The following is a 21,967-nucleotide window of genomic DNA, read 5'->3' as shown; positions in this document are numbered from 1 at the left end:
TTGACATACGATACCAAAACTCTTTTCATGATCACAGCGTTTATTTAGAAAAGCTTTCACTGTAAAATGGCAGACACTGGACATCACAATATTGAACAAACAAGTACACCATGTTTTTTTTTCTCTATGCTATGAGCAGATTCATAGAAAGACATCCACAATTACAGTATGGTAAAGGCTTTTTAGTCTGTAAGAACATGGAGAAAAACAATTGGCCTCAATATCAAAACATGCATGTAAGCCAAATGAAAAGTCAGTTTTTGTTTATAAATCAGTCACCCCATTCTTGGCTATTATTGTCATTCTAGCTACTTGCTGGATAATTGTCCAGTGGCTTGTTCTATGACTGAAGTAAAAGGCGAAAAAACCTCTGAATCAAGTTTGGGAATGACGGGAAATGTATAGAAAAATCCACATTTAATGTAGCTTCAGGCCAAATTAAATATTTTTTGTTCAGCTAAGAATAATCTTTATTTGCAGTGAAATAGCCTTGTTCACAGTCAACACCGAAATCAGTTATATTGCATACTGACCAAAACTCATTGGTCTGAAAAAACGGAAATTTCTAACTGACAAGTGAAGAAAAAGGATTTGATATTTTGTCCCTTGAAACAATATCCAATGTTTTCTGTGCTCTGTATGATACGATGTGCCTTAGTTTCAAAAAGAAAAACAGAAAGCCCCTCAGTTACTCCGTGCTTCAGTGTTTGCTCTCTTAGCTACAGTATCTCAGTGTTTTTGTAACGCTTTGAAAATTGTGCTAAACAGTCAAGTCTGCCTGAGAGGAAGGCACCGCTCAGCTCCTCATTGTCAAAAAGCCTCTGTGGTCTGACAATGATGTTGCATTTCCTATGGCAAAACAAAGGAGCATTTGTACATGAGCGCAATAAGAATGAAGGAAATGTAGTAACTACATAAACTGGCACATAATGTTGCTTTGAAAATGTCCATACTCAAAAGTCCTTTATGGACACTAAATATACAGTTTTATGGCACAGAAGTGGCTTTTTCCCATAGTGTTTTCACAGCTCCATGTTTTTTAGCCCCACTTTTAATTTTCCTCAGTTCTGTCATTCACAAAAATGTAATGGAGGCCTGCAAAGACAACTTTTCAGTTGTGCACCATTTCACTAAGGGTTTAACAGCAGGTGGTGCAATTTCTCACAGCATCTGTAAGAAGACAGATCACAAATGGTGACATATTTGCTGCACTTTTGTAACCGTACTCCCTCTCAATGTGTTATTGTTTCCAAAATGCTAATGTTGTTTACATGTGAGAGGAAAAGCGTCATGAAAATAGATGGAAAGAGTCATCCTGACTCGTTTAGATCCAATCAACCACACAAATTTTAAGAGGAATGTGCTGTATTTCAAATGTACTGTGGTATATTTCTGAAATTTATGACTTTTGTAAATCTGAGTTTGGGATTATGGAATGCATCTTCAATGTGACAAAATTGTATTGCACTGACTGTTACTGGACACAAACCCTGGCAACCTCAGTCATAAGCTTTTCTTCAATCTAAACATTTCAGGCTTGGGCACAATGTATGCTACTTTAAATTTCCATGGGCTTTGTGTTGCTGCATCCCTGCAGACCAATATTTGTGCCAAGGTGTACTGAAGGAAACTGTTCATCTAATAGGCTCTATCAAGACATTTTGGCACTTTCTTATCTCTGCCTAACTCTCTGCCTCTCTCCCTCCCATTTTATCTCAGACTGTGGTGACAGATAGCAGAGGGTTATAGACTTTCTTCCCATCAGCAGACCTGGTCCCATGAGCCAGTAGCTCCTGTATAGTGATCCAGTTATCCAGGATTCTGCGACTGCGCTTCTTCATGCTCCTGCGGTGGCAAAGCTCCAGGATGGAGGTGGATTCTTGCTGGTGTGTCATCCCCTGCTGTCCTCCACCACCACCACCGCCACTGCTGCTGCCCTGGTCCTTCTCGCGCTCTCTCAGACAGTCGAGACGGCTCTGCATCATGAACTCCCTGCGCCGCCGCTGCTCGCGAGCCTTCAGCAGCTGCTGCTTGCGCTCTTCTTTGCTCCAGTAACGGCCCATCTTCATTTCACTCACAGCATCATCATCTGTTGTCATGCCACTGCGCTCTTCTCTGATCTTCATGGCACGCGCCTTCAGGAGGCGATCCCTCACGGGCCGTTTGGCCACGTAGCGTGAGCCGTCACTGCGGATCTTCACCTTCCACTCCATACGAGGGGAGGCAGGCAGCAGTGAGACGGGTAAGGGTAACGCACCTGGGGCCTGGGTAACATCTTTACATGTACTTCCCAAGCTCATCGGGCTGGCGTCGCCTCCAGGCTCCGTGCTGCCCTCTCTGGGAGTCTCTCTGAGACCACCAAGCTGCTCAGAGGTGGAGGGAGATCTCAGCTGCATGCAGCTCAGGTAGCGATGAGGCGGCTTTGTGTCAGTTTGACGACGGGACAGGTAAGGGCTGTTTTCTGCACTGCGTCCACCAGACCGCTCCGCTGTCCCATTGGCTTTGGGGTTACGTCTCATCCCTCCATCTGAGCCCCTCCTGGTTCCTCCATCCCGGGACAGGGACCTAACTTTAGCTCCAGGGCTGGATGTCTTTGCCTCGGCTGCTTTTCTGTGAGTGTGAGAGTAGGGTTGGTTTAAGTTTTCTTGTACCCCATCCCCTCTTTCGGCCCGGGGTCCTCTCTCTCTCTGCCTAGTGGAAGTTGGAAGCTGCATACCTGCTGAACACAGAGACTCTCCTCCCTCCAGACTCTGTGTAGAGGGTGAGGGATACTGTTCATTGACCAAAGGCGTGCTTCTGCAACTTTCACCTCCAGTGTTGTAGGCACTCGTACTGTCTTTATCTGAGCGCTCCCTCTCTGGAAGCTCATTGATATCTGACAGAGCGTGGTGACAGGACTCCTCACTGACCAAAGTACCACTAATGTCCAAGCGTCCAGCTCCAACTCCAGCTCCTGCACTTGCTCCGTTCTTGTCCTCTAGAGGCCAAGCCTTCAGACAACGCTCCCTCAGCTGTTGCATCTTCTGCGCCCTCAGTATGTTACGGCACTTGAACTCCAAGTGGCGCAATTCCTCCTCCAGAAGGGCCATCTCATGCTGCGTCAGGCTCTCATTCCTATTCACATCCAGTGGGACACCCCCTTCCTCTTGTGCTGGCCCCTGGCCTCCCAGTAGCAGCAGACCGTTACTGTTCTTCTCATAGTAACACTTGATTTCCAGGAGCTCTTTGTACCTCTCACACTCCTCCTCGGTCAGCCCAGGCATCATCATCCTCACAGGATCTGCCATGTAGGCCCTCTCCAGTCGCTCCATCTGTTCCAGCCCTCCCCCATTAACACAGTCCAGCCCATAGAGGGAGTCAGTACTGAACTGGAGGTCCTGGGAGTGCAGCAAGGGTGGAGTGTCCCCTCTACCAGACAAAAACTTGCGCATGCTGCCAGGTGTATTGGTGGCGTTTGTATTGGAGGCACTAGTGTGGTCGTCTCCCAGGAGGTCATGTTCTGATGACTCTTCATAGCGCGTGCTTTCATCTGTCCGGCCCACCCCACTGTCCAGCTCCTGGCTGTTGCTCAGTACTGTCTGGAGCAAATCAGGTGAGTCCCGGCTCATTGAGCGACCATGACAGCCTAGTGCACCTCCACTGGCGACACTGCCAGGTCCAGCACCCAGGAATGAGGCACTGTTCCTCACTCTGTGGCTGTTAGGCAGATGGACAGCGTTGTCCAGTGGCTCCAGGTCCAGCTCATCTGGATCCAGCTGGTTGTCATTCTGACAGGTAAGGGTGACATTGCAGTTCATTGTTGAAGAGACAAATAAAAGACAAAGAGATTAGAATAGAATAGTATTAGTATTTGCTATACATATAACAGTTTATGTTAACATAACAGTTTTTTTGTAGGTTTAAACTCGCATTTACGGATTTGGCCACTTGGGGGCAGGCATGGACGGACTAATGAACAGGCTAATTGGACACATTGTGCTCCTGGTCACCTGAGGAATATAATTCCAATATTCACTGTCATTTTAACTCTGCTTTGGTCTTCACCACCTCTTGAGGAAACTATCTGGCTCTTTAGCTGCTAAATGTTCCACCATGTTCAACAGCTAGTCGCTAACTTCGTCTGCCGGCCAGCTGGTGCTGTGCAGGTAAAATACAATGGGGATTTAGAGCTGGCTGCTGTGTCTGCAAACAATGCTGATGAGAGCAGTGAGGGTGAACAAAACTAGTAAAGTTGCAGGCTGGAAAACAATAAATAATGAGCTGAATGACACTAAGAAGCTGTAACGCGCCAAGGGGAACTACCAAATTAGACTAATTGATTGACTATATTGTCCACCTCAGTGGAAATTTGTCTATGGCTTCTCCCAAAGTACAGTAAAAATACATACACTCTGCATTACACAATACACCATTAAAAACATACAATATGTACAACATCCAACAGTGCAAATAAGTAGGTAGCAGCAGAGTGATTTCATAAATACCAGACAGGACAAGTGTTCCCTGATACAGTCATTTTGTATTCAATACCTTTATGGCAAAAGGAATAAAAGACTCGTATATGTTTCAGCTGGCCATTGGGATCCAGTGGCTGGCCCTTTGCTTAATCACTGTGGGTTCAACGCGTTCACATTACACCAGGTCATTTGTTCCATTGTTAGTGTAAAACCACTGATTACAGCAGTTTCAATGTTGTCTGCAGGACATTTCTACACTGTAAGTAAAGAGCAGTATTCCTTTCTGTCACTAGATGGAGTCAGAGCAGTGTGAGATTTTAACACCATTTTATGACTGCAATAGTTTTTAGTTTTCATTGAATGAAATGTCCATGAAATAAAATAACAACTTGGATCCAACAGTGGCACATCTAAACATGATCTACCTGATGGTAAGAAGATGAGTTACATAGTTTTTGTCCATGCAGATGGATCCAACTATTAGAGATGAATAGTGCTTGATATTTCATGAGAACTGTTGTTGTATCTAATCTATTTACTTTGCTGTTTTGATTGGCATCCACTCAAAAGATGATCAAATATCATGCAAATACTTGTGCCCATAATTAGTAAACAATTCACTCCTCCGAGCGCAGTTTATCTTGCCTAATTGGTTTGATTCAAATGTGGACTGTCTGCAGACTGCAAGATGAAGTATTGATTATCTTCATCTTCATTCTTATTCTTTAACAACCCCTTCAGCTCTCTCTCTTTCTCTCCCAAGACAACAGATCAAGCTTTAATCTCTGCTTGTGCATTTCCCTCTGATGACTCTCCGGTCTGCCCTCTCTCACTTGAATCTTAATGTGGGACCATGGCTTAGCAATATAAATCTTTCCAGCCTCTCACAGGTACTACTTGTGCTCATCTCTCCAAATACAAGGACATATTTAAACACAGGAGAGGTTATTTGTGTGTGTGTGTGTGTGTGTGTGTGTGTGTGTGTGTGTGTGTGTGTGTGTGTGTGTGTGTGTGTGTGTGTGTGCGTGTGCGTGTCTTTGACTTGGACCATTTTAATGAGTGCCTTTTAAATCTGCCCTCTAGCTCTATACAAATGCAGCCAGCATACAGATTCTTTGTATTCACACACACGCTCTGTGTGTGTGTGTGTGTGTGTGTGTGTGTGTGTGTGTGTGTGTGTGTGTGTGTCTCCATCTGCAGCACATTTTTATAACCACATGCAATGAAAATCCATTTTGTTGGGTCAAGTTGTGTGTTTACAAGTAATTTGGCAGAGGTGTGTTATTGAGGGGCGTCTGGTGTGTGTTACAATGCCCTCATATCTGCAGGAAGAGTGACCTTGGGGGAAACAAAACGGTGCCACATTAGCACTGTGAGTACAAGCACTATTTGTCTTCATGTTATCTGTGTTCTCATCATGTTTCTGCACCTCTCTGCTTTTCTGCCTCCTTACACAAGTCAGCTTGCAGGATGGGACAAAGCAGAGAACCATGTTCTTTCTCATGTCCCCAATTTCTTTTCTGTCTGTTTTGTTCTTGTGTCTTTAAATGGTAATATGGAGTACTAGCCTGATACATCCAGAAATGTAAAACAATTCCTTTCTATATATAAAGGGAGATAAAGGGAGAAGAATGTTTTTTTGTGTGTGTTTTTTTTTAGGTCAGTATTCTGACTGAGCGTTGCAGTGCTCCCTGAAGACTGCATATCCAATTTCCTCACCTCTATCTCGGGCCGTGCAAGGAGCAGGGAGACATTAGTGCTGTCCTCTCTGGTGAGAATAGCTACCGCCTCCTCTCTGTCCTGGATGTCCACTCCATTTATCTGACAGAGAAAGAAAAGAATAAAATTGAGCTAATGTCAGATAATGTAAGACCCTTTTCCACAAACGCTAGATTCAATTAAATCACTCAGTTGAGGAAATGGTTTTTCTTTAGAATTAAACACTGCAAAAAAAAATCTCTCTTTAGCGTAAAAGCATGGGTAATGATATTCAACCTCTTATGAAAGCATTCAGAATAAATGCTGCACTATGAGCAATTTCCTTTAATAACGCTGCATTAAAAGTGACGTGACTCCAGCTCTATTGTGGGTCATGGGTTATCTAAGAGAGTTTAATGCATTACATAACTGGACAAAAAGTTGAAAAAAAAAATGGTATAAAAAGTGGTTTGTTGGTTTAAATGTTGTCGTGAAGAGATAGACAACCCTGTAGTAGAGATAATAATGTTTTCATTATAATGCTCCAGTATACTATTGAGGAAAGCTGCACCTGTAGTATTCTGTCTCCCTTGCGGATGCGGCCATCTATTGCAGCAATACTGTTTGGGTTCACCTGTGGGGGAGAAAAGAAGGAGGATTTGTTTTCGGAGTGGGAAGAAATGGGAAGGATTTATTGAAAATCTGATTTCATAACACCGTCTTCACCTCTCCTACATATATTCCCAGGTCCTCCTCATCATCGGTTCTGTAACACACTGTCAGCCCGAGTTTATCCTGCTGACGAGACTTGTACAACTCCACCTCCTAGTGCAGTTAGAGAAAAGTTAGAGGCTGTCAGACAGAGAGCGGCGGGGCAGCTTTCTGTAACAGCGTCTGAGTAGCTAATGGGCTCTCACCTCATACTCCAGCTCATCCTGCCTGTCCACTTCATGCTGAGTGATATCGAAGTAGTCAGTGGGGTCATAGTATACAGGCTCTATAAAGCTGAGGATGAGAATATTCAGGATGTAATATTTCCAGTAATTGAGGCAGTTAAAAAACTTCAGATGTGTGAACAGAATGAAATGGACTAGAACCAAAACGGCAGATGAATTCTGGTCTGACAGTTGGACATGCTGCAGAGGCCTATTATTCTACGCCCACTCACAGTTCATTGAGTAGATATGGCTCCAGTAGCGGTGGTAGTGGAGGGGATGGCGGAGGGTCGGGCGGGGGTGGAGCTCCACAGGGATGCTGGCTGCTCTTACCCAGAGTCAACATATGCTGGAAGCTGATGTCTGTTTGGGTGCAGCTGTCTACACAGTCGGCCATGCCCATGGTCACTGGCACTAATCCTCCAGGAGCCCCTGCTAGGCCCGCCCGTCTGCGGGACCCCCGCCTCAGTATGTTGGACAGCACGGGGTCCCGTATGTCCAGGGTGGGATCCCCGGAAAGGCGGGACAGCTCCTTCCCATTCACCTGGAAAACCAAAAATTAGTCAAGATCAAACGGTGGGGTAACGGGGCGGAAGAGAAGGAGAGTAAATTGAATGAAGGGGGAAATCGGTTCAAGGAGAAAGATGCTACAAAACTACCACATCGAGTTTCACCTACATGATACAGAGAAGCTGCAAAATACCTCAGAAATAGACAGAGATTTGGAAAATGGGCAGCAACTGAGTTTCATGTAGTGAAAAGATGAACTAGAAAGATGCTGACATGAATAACGAGGAGAGGAAGATAGGAGGATCGACGGACAGGACACACATCAGCAGTTTTATCAGACAGACAAGGTTAGTTAAACACAGGGAACAGGAAAGGGGGACTACAGCTACACACCTAAAATAAAGAGGGACTGAGGTCAAGTTAGTTAAATTAAAATGAGAAAAAAGAACAGTTCAGCAGACATATATGTGTTTAAACTATCACAGGGCTGATGGTGTTTCTACAGGAACACAGAAACTAAAAAAGAAAAGGTTTATATAAAAGATTTGAGACACCACATCACATGAAGCAGCAGAGCAAAGAGCTGTATACTAAAACCTTTAATCGACCATCAGCATCGAAAGAGCACAGCATGTTGCTTATATGACCCTTCTGTGGAGAGAAGGAAAGAAAGCAGGGAAATGGCGGCATTAGAAAGTAATTACAACTGTGAGTGGTTGGAAAACATTAAGAGGTCGTTGGGAACCTTTTTTTTATAAAGGAAAGTACCAAGAGGAAAGAAGAAAGCACAAATTCAAGTTAATGGTCACACAAATGAAAATGAGTTTCCTTTGTACATTAGTTTTGTACGCTCATGTCCTCCTGAGCACTCATCTTTCTTTTTGTGTGAATCAGAAGTGGGTCCTCTCTGCAAATATATTTAAATGATAAAACTAATCAATATTCTGGAGAAGCTGGTTTCATTGTGCCGTCTTTACTGAGTGAAGTAGGGGGAGCGTCACTCAAAACGATTGTCATATAATTTGTTCTGGGGCCTCAAGATTTCAGTCCTTTTGATTGGCAGAAATAAAACATTTCTAGCTGAGACATATTTGATTTTTTTCCCTCAGCGTTCCCTTCAACTCTCTGTGGACACGGACAGTTCGTTTAAATAGTTCTGACAGATACAGAATAAATAGCTCTCATATATACAATATGTATCACCAATCCTTTAATGACTCTCTGCTGTTGTTGAAGTCAAAAAATCGTGTAGCATATGAATCATTTCACCTGCCTCCCCCCCCACTGCTGCTTCAAACAACAAGACAGGGGCATTAAAAATGAAAGAATATTGAAAATAAATCTAAAGATGGAATTAAAACAGTATGGGGGTTTGATTTTAAGGGTGACTGAACCAAAAACAGTCCTGGTCAAATCAAACAGGACTTGGAGGAGAAGGATTCATTGAGTAGCGCTTATTTAAAACTGCTTTTAGCTTTGGTCTGGACTGAAATATCTCAACAACTACTGGATGGACTACCACGAAATTTGATAAAGATGTTGATGTTCCCTGGAGAATAAATCCCAATGTCCTTGGTGATCCCCTGACTTTTCCTCTAATCATCAGCAAGTCAATTTTTTTCTTTTTTGGATTTACTATGACAGGGACAGCAAGAGAGAGAGACTGGAAAGTTATGGAGGAAAGAGGGGATGGCATGCTGCAAAGGGCCTGAGTCGAATCGAGCCCACATGGTATGCGCTCTACCAGGTGAGCCACTGGGCACCCCCAAGCAAATCAAATTTTAAATTGAATACTTTGGTTGGCTTTAGCACCAGTGGGTGCATCTCATTGGCATAGATTAGTTAATGTTTTCTAAATTCAGAAGAAAAAAAAAATGGGTTAAAATGTTCATCATGCAGACTAAATATTTTGTGCTTCCTGTTGATTATCTTTGGGGATTCTGAAAATATCTTTGTTTAACATTGCTGGATGATTATCCTTCAGGCAAACTCATTTATCTCTCTGACCTGAATGTAGGCCTGTGCTAATGTTAATAAATGAGAGGCACAAACCAGGGCTGGGTTGTTAATTAGCAAATGCCAGTATTCTAGTAAGCATTACCCCTGCTAAACATTAGCATGTTAGCATTGTCATTGGGACCGTGTTAGCGTTTAGCTCAAAGCACTGCTGTGGCTGTGCTGTTCAACATTGTATTCAGAACCATTCTTTTACATTTCTTACGCATTTTTTAAATAGTCCAGTGTTTCTGCAACGTCCACCAAGTTGCGTTTAAGACTATTTACGACCTGATGTTGTTTATGTGCCAGTGAGAATCACAGCCAGTTACTGAGCCAGACAGCCTTTGTAGAGTCTCATTCAGTTGCTGACCTTGGCTGTCTGCGACTCTCCACATCTTCACCACCGTGCTTCGTTCTCCCACTCCCTCTCTCGTCTCTTGTCCCCTTCCAGTAATTGCATGTCAAATCAATGTTCCCCTGTGCAGCCAACCACAAAAACTTTCTTGCCACATTCAGCCCCCGTCTACCCCCCACCATCCTTTTTTTTTTATTTGGTTCTCTCTCATGCTGCTGTAGCACCATCACAACTGCCCCTCTAGTCTATCTTTCCTCCTTTGTCATTGTGTTTCCATGCTCACATTCATTTCCCTCTCTGTTCTCTAACCCTCTCTCCACCCGTGCTCACTCTTGCTTTCTCTCCCTTTCTCTCTCTCTCTCTCTCTATCTCCTGTTTTCTCCAGACTCCGGCTTTCTTTCGCTTGTGCTGCCTCAGCAGTTCTGTCTGCTCTGTCCCTTCCCTGGAGATGAAAACTCACACTCCTCTGTTTCCATCTATTTCAGCCCGTCCATCTCCTCGTGTGTGCCTGTCCCCCCTCACACTAATGTTCCTTCATCAATCCTGCTGTCTCCCTCTTAATGAGCCTCTTCACTTGGAGACAAATAAGATGCTTCCTCTCTACATGGCCTGTTGGTGATGAAGGAATTAATCCATTGTAGTTTGCATGTTAGATTAGAGAAAAATGCACCTTGACATTCCTCACTAAAGTGCATTTTTATTTCAGCGCTGTGTGCTCATGGCCAAACTCGGCAGGATCAGAGAGGGGCTTATAGGAAGCTGCTCCATGGTCGTGAGTGACAGGTATGAATACTGAAAGGGGGGGGGGGCTTCTCATTCATTATCAATGAGAGGTGCTGAGATTGCTTTGAAGACGACTTCATGCAGGGTAATGGTTGTTGTGCATTAGGCAGTTCTTCGCCTCTGACTTGATGGAGAATCAATTACACTCTTACATGTGCTGTTCTCTATTATCTCTGGGTTAGTAGGTCATTACATACAGCTGCTGTTTATAAGCTGCACAAACTATGCAAATAATGATGCCATGTGCACACCCAATCCCCAGACTCCATCCTTATTCTGTATATTTGTGTTGAAAATTAGAGTTGATATTCAGAAAAAAAAAAATAGCAAAGCATCCAGATTCACAGCAGGGAGTGGGCGGTGGTGGTGTCGGTGGCTGCGGAGCTGAGGGTGGGGATGGGGGGGAAAATGTGGGTAGAGATGAAAGAGAAGCAAAAAGTTCAAAGTGTCGAGAGAGAGACACGGAAGGAGTGCACGGGGAGAGAAGAGAATGGGAGGTGAAGAGGGGGTAATGATGCAGAGAGAAATGTAGAAAACAAGCTTTCAAGGAATGTAATGCAAATGTAACTAGGGAGTGAGCCTGGCTCTGGGTTCAGCACTTGCGTGTAAACATAAACACAATGGAAGCTGATGTGGAATTTAACTGGTTGAGGCGTAATTAGTTTTTATCTGAAAGCCCTTTAAAGAGCAAATTAATCTCATGTGCTGTACAACAGGCTGAGATGGAAAAAAAAAAAAAAAAAAGCGGGGGAAGGAGACGACTAACTCCACAATAATAGGCTGCACATTATATGAAAAAACACACAAACATTCAGAGTGAAGTTCTCCCTTATGATAAATCTTTTCCTCCCAGTATCCCAGGGTTTTTGCTCAAGCTTACATTTTGTTCATGCAGAAGCTCCTGCGTGACCGTTACCTGCCCCCCAAACATATTGAATTCCACTTGTTCGGTAATTGATTTTTCTCATCTCCCATGCTTTGAAGGCTGGAGCAGTCGCCTCCTCAGAAAATCAATTAATCTGGAGACGGAGTTGACCTACTCCGGCTGTAACCCCTGTTGTTTGATATCAGCGATCTCATTTAAATATACAAGCCTATTATAAAGTGGGAAGATATTGCTTTAAATAGCAAAAATTCTTTGAAATGATGGTGGTGAAGCTAACAAATCTCAGTGGGAGTATGGAGAATATAAATATGGATAATTTGGCAATACATTCATTCATATGGCCAGAATTGTTGTGGTGGTGATGGAAGAACAGCGAGGAGGTCTGAGAGAGAGCATGTGAAAGATTATAAAATTAAAGTGTAGAACACTTCACTGATTCTCAGAGGGAAATGGCAACATGTCAAACGCTATATGACCTTACAATAACGCCCTCCACCCTCTTTTTTTCCATCACCCCTCTGCTATTAAATGAAAGATGAGGGTGACATCCTCTCCATCAGTAACCTTTCTGTCTCATCTCCATGTCAGTCACATGCATCAGAACTCTGCAGGTGGGAAAGATCACGTACCCAACTGACTCACACACACACACACACACACACACACACACACACACACCAGCCTGCGCTTCACCTGAGAAAACAGACACACCCTTGACATAAAAAGAAGCTGACATGCCAAAAGGTAATGAGCAGTCTGTCAGCTGACCTAATTAACCAGCGTTAATTGTTTCTTTTTTGCACCATTTGAAATGAAGTGAAACAGAACACAGAACCCCCCCCCCATTCAGAATTTACAAGCCCTGTGTTAACATTGTTAAGTGCTTTATCACACACTGTAATGTAAGTCTAAGCAGATATAATGTCTTTTTAAGTGTATATTGATGAGCAGCTTTAACTCTTCCTGTGAAGCATCCATAATCAGATGCAGGTAAACAGATAAATAACGACTTTAAAATCTAACGCAGTTTTACAACATATGTCTTCATAAGAGAAGTTAAAACTATTGAAAATATTGCACAATAGCAAATTTAAAATGTCTTTACATCTACTTATAACTACATTGTGGTGAGCTGTTAATGTATGTATTGACTGCGTCTTGATGCTAAATACAGGGAGTTAATAGGGAAGAAAGAGCAAAGGGGGAAACAATATTTGGGAACATTATTATATCAGCAGTGACAGAATGCAAATACTGGAGAGTGGACAAAATAACAGGAACAGATGACATTATAATGCAGTCTAATGCAGTAAAATAGCCCTGCAATACATGATGAAATTTACATAGTAATGTGCAGTGCAGACAACAGGTTCTGTTACACCACATCAGGTGTTTCTTTTATTTTGTCCACCTCTGTGTGGGTGTGTGTGTGTGTTCACGTGTCTGTCATTCACACACACTCGTCCAGCTAACATCAGCTGGTCATTGTTTTATGTTGATCCTCATCTTTTTTTCTTTTTTTTTTTTTTTGCCTCTTGTGACTGTCAGCGTGTTTCTTCATGTCATTGTGAATAAAAGCACATTAGGTTTTGTTTAATGACGACGGTTGCCATGGAAACAGCCTCCTGCTTTACAGTGACAGGGGAGAGAAAAAGAAGGGAGCGGCTGAAGGGCTAAGGGGGGGGGCTTAGGTTTACTGTGTGTGTGTGTGTGTGTGTGTGTGTGTGTGTGTGTGTGTGTGTATGTGGAGGGGGGGGTCAGGTATTCTGTGAAAAGCATGTAAAATGCAATAACTTGCTCAAAATGATTCGCGCACAGAGTCACAGCTGAGTCTGTATTTCATCGTACGAGCAACAATGTGCCTTTTTAATTCAGGCCTATAGGAGGCAAAATTGATCAGAAACATGCCAATGGGTGTGTACCAACCACCAGCGTGGAGCGTATGTGAAGCAGAGGCCCGATGTATAATGCATGAGTTTTATTCCTTTGGCAAGAGAGGCAAGTGTTTTGATATAGTCAAATTTAACAGCCGGGTTTTCCTGCCTGATGTTGCTGTAAGCTGTTTAATGCTGTATTTATTGTCTAAAGGCAGACACAGTTAGTAGACTGAATCTAATTTGAAGGTTTAATTATACATGTTAGTTAAGATAAAAAGCTCAAAGCTGCAAACCTCTGAAGGGAAAATACACAGCCTGGAAAGCCACAAAATGTGACGGGAAACGTAATTATGTCCTTTTTTATGATGATTTTTTTTATGATTGGGGCACCTCCATCTTTTGCTTGGCATGATCTTTGGATTAATCAGCCATCTGCACAGCAAGAATTGTTGTGTTTGTAATCATTACATGTGATAACTGAGATTGAATCTCATGGACAAAACAACATGTTGTCTGTGATTACCTCTCGGCTGCCTTCAGTATTTTGGATCTTTTGCTTTATACATTTCTCACTTCTTTTGCGGTTTCACAGATACCAGCTCATGCTTCATATATGAGACCTCCAGGTTTTCAGCGAATATAGCCTCATTACAGTGCACTAGTCAACGTGTCTCACAGCCAAGGGCTCTGGCTCTGGTTCAGTACTCCATCTGCGTTTGTTCTCTCTGTCTCATGTTTCTCTGCTCACAGGCAGCAACGTCGTTTCAGGCTTACCAGACCACAATATATGCAGACTTGCTGCTCCACCACCCCCATAGTATCTGATCCACTATTCTACACAGCTATTACGGCTTTGCGTACAACATGACACCTCCTCTGCATGCTTAAAATCATGCAACATGCATCTCCTCCCTGTCACTGTTCACTCCACTCATGGGCACACCCGTCTGGAAAGCATGTGCAGGTAGCGTCTGACGAGCTGAAAGTGCTTCTGGGATGACAGACTTCTAGGGACGCAACCTTCAGGCGTAGTTGACCTCGCATCGCCCCGATCAGTGGAATTATTTCATTTCCACTTTAAAAAGATTTTGACCTGCATGCAGTCAGTGTCATTACTGCTGACCCCTGTTAGATAAGGTCACTGATTATGGAATTACGGCCCTGCTCTGGTTTTATGATCACCTCCCAGACGGCACACACACACCGACTCGCTCCTCGTCTTCATGCTCTCAACCTCAGATATTTGGGAAGCCATTCAAGCCTTTCTATTCACCCGTGCTCAGCGAAGCGCTCAAGTCAATTACCTCTGATATCGGAGGGCAAACAGCAGAAAGAAAAAGACTGAAAGAAAGAAAAACAGTCTGACTTTCCCTCCATCTTTCATTCTCCTACTTTGATTTCCCAGCTCGACTCATTACCGTGCCTCTATTTGGGCTCGGTCTCTCTCTCCATGTTTTCCTCTCTCTCTCTCTCTCTCTCTCTCTCTCTCTCTTGGCATCGCCTCTGGCACCAGATGCAGCCCAGTTAACTGGCCCGGACCCCAACTCCAACATGCAACAGAGACCCAGCTGTGGCTTCTGGTGCCACAGATACTAAAAGTGTTGCACTGCATGCCCATGAGTGCTGATCATTTCTCATGCTTAGTAAGCATGGGACTTATTTCGGTCACCGCGTGTATCATCAGAGTTGCTGAGCTGGAGCTTCCTTTAGGCACTGCACAGCCAGATGAGCTTACTCACATACAGTCTGTGGTCCCAGTTGGCAGGTGGTACTGAGGCTGTAACCGTGGCAACCCCTCTCTCCCATAACACTTTAGCCCAGCTATAACAACCCATCCATCCTGCTGCCTCTGTGGCTCTGCACCACTCTACTTTTCTCCATGCCAGCATATCTCTCAATCTTATGCAATGTAGCTCAGCTCTCTTCTCTCTGATCATAATCATCATAATCACCGTGAAGTATCATTATCATAAGTACCGATATTATCATCACTAAATGACTATTTCGATACAGCAATTTATAGCCCTGTAGTACTAGGTTGATTTATTTGTGTAAAATCCGCACAAACAGGAACAAATCTGGTAAAAAAAATTTGCAGAGGTCAGATGTGTCACATGATCCGGAGCTTATATCAAACCCATCAGTCGCTTTTCATGCATTCACTGGTTTGATTACCTTCATTAATTTTATTAATTGCTCTATATAATATTATGATCATATTTTAATTAACATGTTATTATATTATGTACTAATGTTTTACTTTAACGACTCATAAATTAACTGATGATGTATTTTTTTGGCCTTCCCTGTGTAAATAAAGGTTTGAATGAATTTACATTCATATCTATATAAATATAGAAATAACTGTGGTTGATTAATGCAAAATTCATTTGAGAGTAAAAACTGGTTATTAGGAATTTCATATGTGAATGATTTGGGCTAAATGAGTGTGTCAGCATGATGAGACTCTCTTAATTTGTCCTGCAGACGGAAGCATGTGCATTATCGTGAGGAGTGTTTTGAATTTGAGTCATTCAGCAGCATCACTGTAAGAAAGGAAAGTTAAGAGAGAGTGGCAAGGGATACTTTAAGGAGAGGACACAAAGAGATGCTATTGCCTGAAGACTCAAAAGACAGAAATGAAAACAACTCAGACAGAGCGACAGCGAGAGAGAGCAAGAGAGAGAGAAAGAGAGGAGACTGGAGACTGAGCGCTCACCTGGAACATGACCCTGTATTGTTCCTCAGGCTTTTGGACAACACACATGTTGCACCCCATTGTGATTTTTGACACGGTGGTGGGCCGTGCTGGTCCAAAGTACTGCTCCAGATGACCAGTTCTCACAGCAGGACTCTCTCTATCAGGGTCTTTGTCTGTGGCAGTGGGAGAGCCCCACCCTCATTCGCGGGGGTTGTGGTATATTACACTTCTCTTCCTTAGAGTAACACACAACACATCCCTGCCAGCGACGGATACACTGTTTAATTGGCTGTGTCACTCTTCCTCTCTTCTTCTTCTTCTTCTTCTTCTTCTTCTTCTTCTTCTTCTTCTCCTTCTTCACAATTCAAGTGTTATAATCCAGAGCACATTTAAAAGTGGAGATAATTTCAGAGCTGCAAGCCCACCTGTTTGTTTCTGTCTCCATTGCAGGCAAAGAATTGTGCTTGTTGAAGTTCATGTGCTGTTGTGCATCATCCAGTTTCACCTCAGTCTCATCTTTGGACTGTTGGATAACAGGAAGAACTGCCAACTGGATCTAGAGAAAAGATGTGCTGTAAGAGTCCTGCTGGCTTGTGCTTGTGTCATTAAAAAGATTAGGCAGTTGTTTCAGACAAATCAGTGTTTATCTGGTGACTTGTCAAAAAGGATTAAACAGTATACTTGCTGTGCCCGGCCTTGTTTTGTTCTCTTATGTTGAAAACTGCAGGGTAGAGCAGGTTTTTTCCCGGCAGAAGTCTCGCTGTACTCCCCAACGCTGTTCCTGAGTGTTTTACTCACAGCACTAAACCTCCAAACAGCACACTTTCAGCGATGCCCTTTGAATAAGTTAGCTGCAAACAATGCAGCTCTCAAAGAACTTGCCTCAGTCCTCTTTTCACTCCTGCTTTCTTCACTCCCACATGAGCTTCCCACCTACTGAGCTCTGCTTTTCTACGATCGCTGAAGGATTTCTGAGTGTGTTCGCTGAGATAACTTCTCCTCCAGGAAGCCCTGTCAGGACTCTCGTCACCTGCTCTCGCCCTCCACTTCAGGATCAACGCATTGTTAAAAGTATTTCCTAATTTAACTTGCCGAGTGGGGAAGTGGGACAGGTTGGGTGGTGCAACGTGGTGCCCATTACACCATTAGGTATAGGATCTATAAGCCCTTGCTGTGCAGCTGAGATAAGCTGTGTGCCAGGGACACAAACCCAAAAAACACCTGCAAACACATCAAGACGGGCGACATCACATGCTCCTTTCAACAACAAGCCTTACTACACACACAACCTGTCAAACTTCCTGTAACTGTCAGCAGAACCGCCATCAAGTCACGTATCATACAGCCTCTCCAAATATTAAAAGGCATGTCACTTCCATAGGTTGTTATTGCAGACAGCAGCAGGAGTTCATCTGTTGTTAGATCTTAATGCAACTATTAGACTATTGATTCTCTAAGCAATGACATACTCAGCACTCCGTCTGACTACTCCAGGGTGAGACCGAATGATGGATTATAATTAAATTAGTGACCTCTTAAGCAGAGATCAGACAGGACTCTATCCTGACCTTGCAGAGAAATCAATATCAAACCAAATCATGGATCTATTGGATTTTGTGCTTGTCAGGTAATCGGGGTAAATCAAGATTGTTTATCAAAAGTAATATCAATGTTTGCTTTTTTATAGCCAGTAATGTAATTTATGATGGCAAGTTTTTTATATATATAAACCTGTAAATGTGCTCTGCATATTTACTGACTCTCAGCACATTCTCTTCATGTTTTAATTGTCCTATTGATATGAAACTCCCACTCGCTCTGTGATCAGCCTCAGTCTCAATATCTCAATAGAATCTCAATATAACGTCCTCTACTGTGTCACTGTCTCCCTGTCTCTGTGATTTCCCTCTGAGTCTCATCATGTTGGTTATACCTTTATCTTGAATCCTTCAGCTGATAACTGTCAGCACGGCCGTAGCTTGAGACTCTTGTCTGAAACGTCCATCGCTCTGTGTGCCTGCCAGCGACAAAGTGTTAGAGCTGCTAATCCTCATTCAAGGCTCCACTACACCTGTATCCTTTTCCAGAGGCAGTGTAATCCTAAACTCTGGCTTCGAACATAAACCACACACAAACACACTCATATCACATACTATCACTTTCATACACACAAACACACACACACACACACACAAGCCTATCCCTACTCATGCCACCTCAGTGAGAAGCATGATAACTTGTTAAAAGACAACCTGATAGTCGAGGCAGGTGCTAGTCAAGACACAGTGAGGGTGTCAGACATGCTCAGCAGGCAGGTGTGCTTCAACTCTCATCCTCTTTCACCATCTCCATCTCCTGTGCTTCACCATATACCTCTGTCTAATTGAGTATCAGCCTTACATGATTATTACAGCGAGAGTGTCGAGGAGGATCCCCTTCTTGCCATGCTTTTTAGAATAAAATATGGAATGAAATTACAAATAATTCAGATTCAAATGCCTCTATCCTTCTATTAAAGCACTGAGTATAAAAAGATGTCCTCATGTGGCGCAAATTCACCCCGCAAAAGTTAGTCCATCTTTAGTCTGCAGAAGGGAGAAAAAGAAGGAAATTCAAGAATGGCAGTCTGTAAGTCCATTTTAATCCTCCTTTTGTCCTCTGGTCATTCTCCTGGAAATATCCACAAGAGGGTATTTGTGCTTAAGAAAAGAAATAAAAACCATGGTGAGTATTCCAGGTGGCTACACTGCTGAGCTGAGTGCAGCGCCTTGTCTCAGGTCAGTGATAAATCACCATCAGCAGCCTCACAAGATGAGAGAAATCACTAACGGCTGATTGGAGGATACTTCTTGGCTTCTCCCCTTGGGCGCGACGGTAAATGCACTCCCCCCACTGCAGCCAGGGGAGCACAAAAAGCGGTTGTTCCCCGGTGGTGAAGGAGCCTGGCTGATCTGTACACTGCACTACTACTAAGCTTAGTTCCTCTGGATTTTACACTGTATAATCTCTCTCTCTTTCTCCCTCTCTCTGTCTCACACCCCCCCTACCTTTTTCTCTCCATTTCCAGGGCTGGGCTTCTGCTCTCTTTTCTAGTACCCCATAATTTTTACCCACAGCTCATTTGCTACCCTCTCCCTCCTCCTTGCTCTCCTCTCCCCTGCCTCTTTCTGCTTGTCTGCAGGCAAGAGAGCAAGCACTGGAAAGCCTATGCATAGTGTTTGAGCAGGACAGGGCGAGATAACCAGCAAAGCGACATAAAAGTGAATGGAATATTAAGGCATGCATGCACTGCAATATCTACATTTATGGCATTCAAGCAATTCTGCATCACCTTGAGTTGTTATGAGATGGTATTAGAAAGAAAGGGATGATTGCACTTTTTCATACCAGTAAAAATGCCCAAAGCAGGTAGAGAGCACATGACTGGCTGTGCATTTAGATGAGATTCTGCACTGCCACAAAGAAGGAGGGAAAAGAAAGAGAGGGGGGAGAAAGAGGAGAAACAAGTGAATAACAGGTGTGACAGGATGAATTGAAAGATATGGAAGAGGGCCAAGAGAAAAAATGCAAATGATTGTGTGGGAGAGCAGCAGAGAGGCAGTGTTGGGGTGGAACAACAGTTTTCTGCAGTAATCAAAATGACCTGCTGAGGCGGAGGCATATGGAGACATACCGTTTTAAGTACGGGCCCAGCCTGGGTGCGAGTAAAATTCCTCTCTCGTATTCTCCCTGTGCAACTTATACGCTCACACTCAGAACACCGCTCACTTTGTAATTTGAATTTTCAAAAAAAAAAAAAAAGGCTTAACCGGCACATTTACTGCAGTGCCACTGCCAAGTACCTCAGGTCCGGAGGAGTGCGCTGGTCCACGGGGCAGAAAGGATTAGAGGTGTCAACATCAACAAGATAGGAAAATTTTTGCTTACGCTACGCAACCACTCTCAAGGTTGACCTTTCTGTGGGGATACCTGTCAGTTTCCTATTTCTCCGTCTTCATGTGTTTGAACTCTCTCTCAGAGAGAGTTACTTATCAGCTGCCATGAAATAAAGAGCAACTTCTGTAAACATGCAGCGCTGTGTCACTTATTTTGTGTGTTTATCTGCTGCTTTCCCTCACACACACACCTGTGCTCGTGCAAAAACACACACACACACACACACACACACACACACACACACACACACACACACACACACACACACACACACACACTAACACATATACACACACACACACAAACACACATTTTCAGCCTCCCCTCTTGCAATATTTGCTGTAAGCCAGTTTGAAACAGGATTTCATGGTGACTGTGTCCGGTTCAACAGGCTTACACATATTTTAGCCCGTCTCAGAATGCTGCAGAGCCACTAATACCTAATGCACCCCACATACTTAACACGTACTCACACAAACACAGACCGAAATCTTCTTGTCATGTTATCTGTTGCATCACTCAGCCCTAATCTGTCTGCTTTAGGTCTTCATCTCAACACAAAAGGTCAGTGTCATGTGGAAAATATCAACTGCCCGTTCCACGAAACAGAAAACTAGAGGTCATCACATTCAAGCAGACAGGTCCTCGTCATACAGCTCATGTCATGAACTCTTACCAGCTTAAATACTGGCTCTTGTCATTTCACATCATCCACTACTGATTCTTGCACTTTTTTTCTCTCCCACCTGGACAAAGGGCAGGTAGCCTGGAGTATGTTGCCCTCATATCTCTCCACTGAACTCTACCTTTGGTCTGACTGTTGGAGGTTACTATACCTCCACTGATCTCACATAATAGCAAAAGCTGAAATACTTTTTACATCTTAGTGTTCCTGTAATATTCCACAAGACAACGTGCCATGTTCCGCATCACCAAAAATGCATGACAGGGAGGAATTGCATGTTTTTGTCTCGCATAAATGTCAATGGAAAATATTATACATATACCAGTAAAAGAAAAACAAGGAGGCAAGAGCAGCATTTGACAGAGACTCAGCATAGAGAAGTTTTTCAAGGGGAATAAAAAGGGAGAGGGAGAAGTAAAGGAGCTGAAGAGAGGGATGAAGAGGGCAGGAAGTACGTAAAAAGAAAAGAAAAGAGAAGAACAGCCTCTCCCTTTCCAGTGTGGCCTTCCTTTTCTTCAGAGAGCGGCAGGCGGCTAAGAGCAGCAGAGCAATGGCGTACGAGCAGAATTTTAACAGTGTTCTCATTATTTATTCACTGCTCTGAGAAGACTGCCAGTATATAATACATTGCTGCAAGAACCATATTTTGTGTTTTGTCCTTCTGCATGCACACAAGTGGGTGTGTGTGTGTCTGTGTGGGTGTGTGCATGCATGTGTGTATGGGCTCGTGACATGAGTGCCATATCATACTAAGGGCGATGACTGACAGGTAATAGAGAACGACCCCTCGCAGCAGCTTCATTCACATTCTGGAGAAGTCACTGTGTGTTAAAGCCATTTCACAGAGGGAACTATGAGGGCCAGCTGCCTCAAAGCGGCACTGAGATGGCATAAGATGGGGACTTCGATATACTGTGGAGAGGCGGATAAATTGAAGAATGAAAGAAAGGGAAACCCAGCACTTTGACTGAGAGGAGAGGAACTCCTCGAAGGAGCAAATCTTAACTGTGTGTAATCGTATTTGAGCGGAGGAAACTTTGGTCAGCAGAAACACAGACTTGTTAATTAACTGGCTGAGGAGAATAGGCTCAAGACAGAAATCAACACTGATATATATCAAGGGAGTTCATGAAGGCAGACAGTATG

At 43.5% G+C, this 21,967-nt stretch overlaps 1 protein-coding gene across 2 annotated transcripts; it reads right to left on the bottom strand.

The window, feature by feature from the left end:
- Window positions 1-20: 20 nt before the first annotated feature.
- On the bottom strand, window positions 21-19,321 carry LOC130174629 (PDZ domain-containing protein 4-like). 2 transcript variants are annotated; one of them, XM_056384653.1, is made up of 9 exons: window positions 16,882-19,321; window positions 16,219-16,756; window positions 8,198-8,251; window positions 7,324-7,634; window positions 7,073-7,160; window positions 6,882-6,980; window positions 6,727-6,789; window positions 6,177-6,278; window positions 21-3,767 (listed from the first exon to the last, which is right to left on the bottom strand). In XM_056384653.1, exons 2-9 carry the CDS (start codon window positions 16,276-16,278, stop codon window positions 1,716-1,718), a joined length of 2,829 nt encoding a protein of 942 aa, XP_056240628.1. In that variant the 5' UTR covers window positions 16,279-16,756; window positions 16,882-19,321; the 3' UTR covers window positions 21-1,715. The 2 variants fall into 2 exon arrangements, with proteins under 2 accessions (XP_056240628.1, XP_056240629.1); XM_056384654.1 differs by lacking the exon at window positions 8,198-8,251 and having other exon boundaries at window positions 16,219-19,321.
- Between the last annotated feature and the right edge of the window lie 2,646 nt (window positions 19,322-21,967).

The sequence above is a fragment of the Seriola aureovittata genome, chromosome 9, assembly GCF_021018895.1.
Source record: "Seriola aureovittata isolate HTS-2021-v1 ecotype China chromosome 9, ASM2101889v1, whole genome shotgun sequence".
NCBI lineage: Eukaryota > Metazoa > Chordata > Actinopteri > Carangiformes > Carangidae > Seriola > Seriola aureovittata.
The sequence above is the reverse complement of the archived record's forward strand: the minus strand, read 5'-3'. Positions and strand labels throughout refer to the sequence as shown.

Excerpts from the sequence above, each read along its gene's own strand:
- LOC130174629 (XM_056384653.1), bottom strand. The coding sequence starts at position 16,278 with ATGGGGTGCAACATGTGTGTTGTCCAAAAGCCTGAGGAACAATACAGG. Across the intron at positions 7,161-7,323 it reads CCATATCTACTCAATGAACT|CTTTATAGAGCCTGTATACT; the intron begins GTGAGTGGGCGT and ends TCTCATCCTCAG. Across the intron at positions 6,790-6,881 it reads TGGGAATATATGTAGGAGAG|GTGAACCCAAACAGTATTGC; the intron begins GTGAAGACGGTG and ends TCTCCCCCACAG.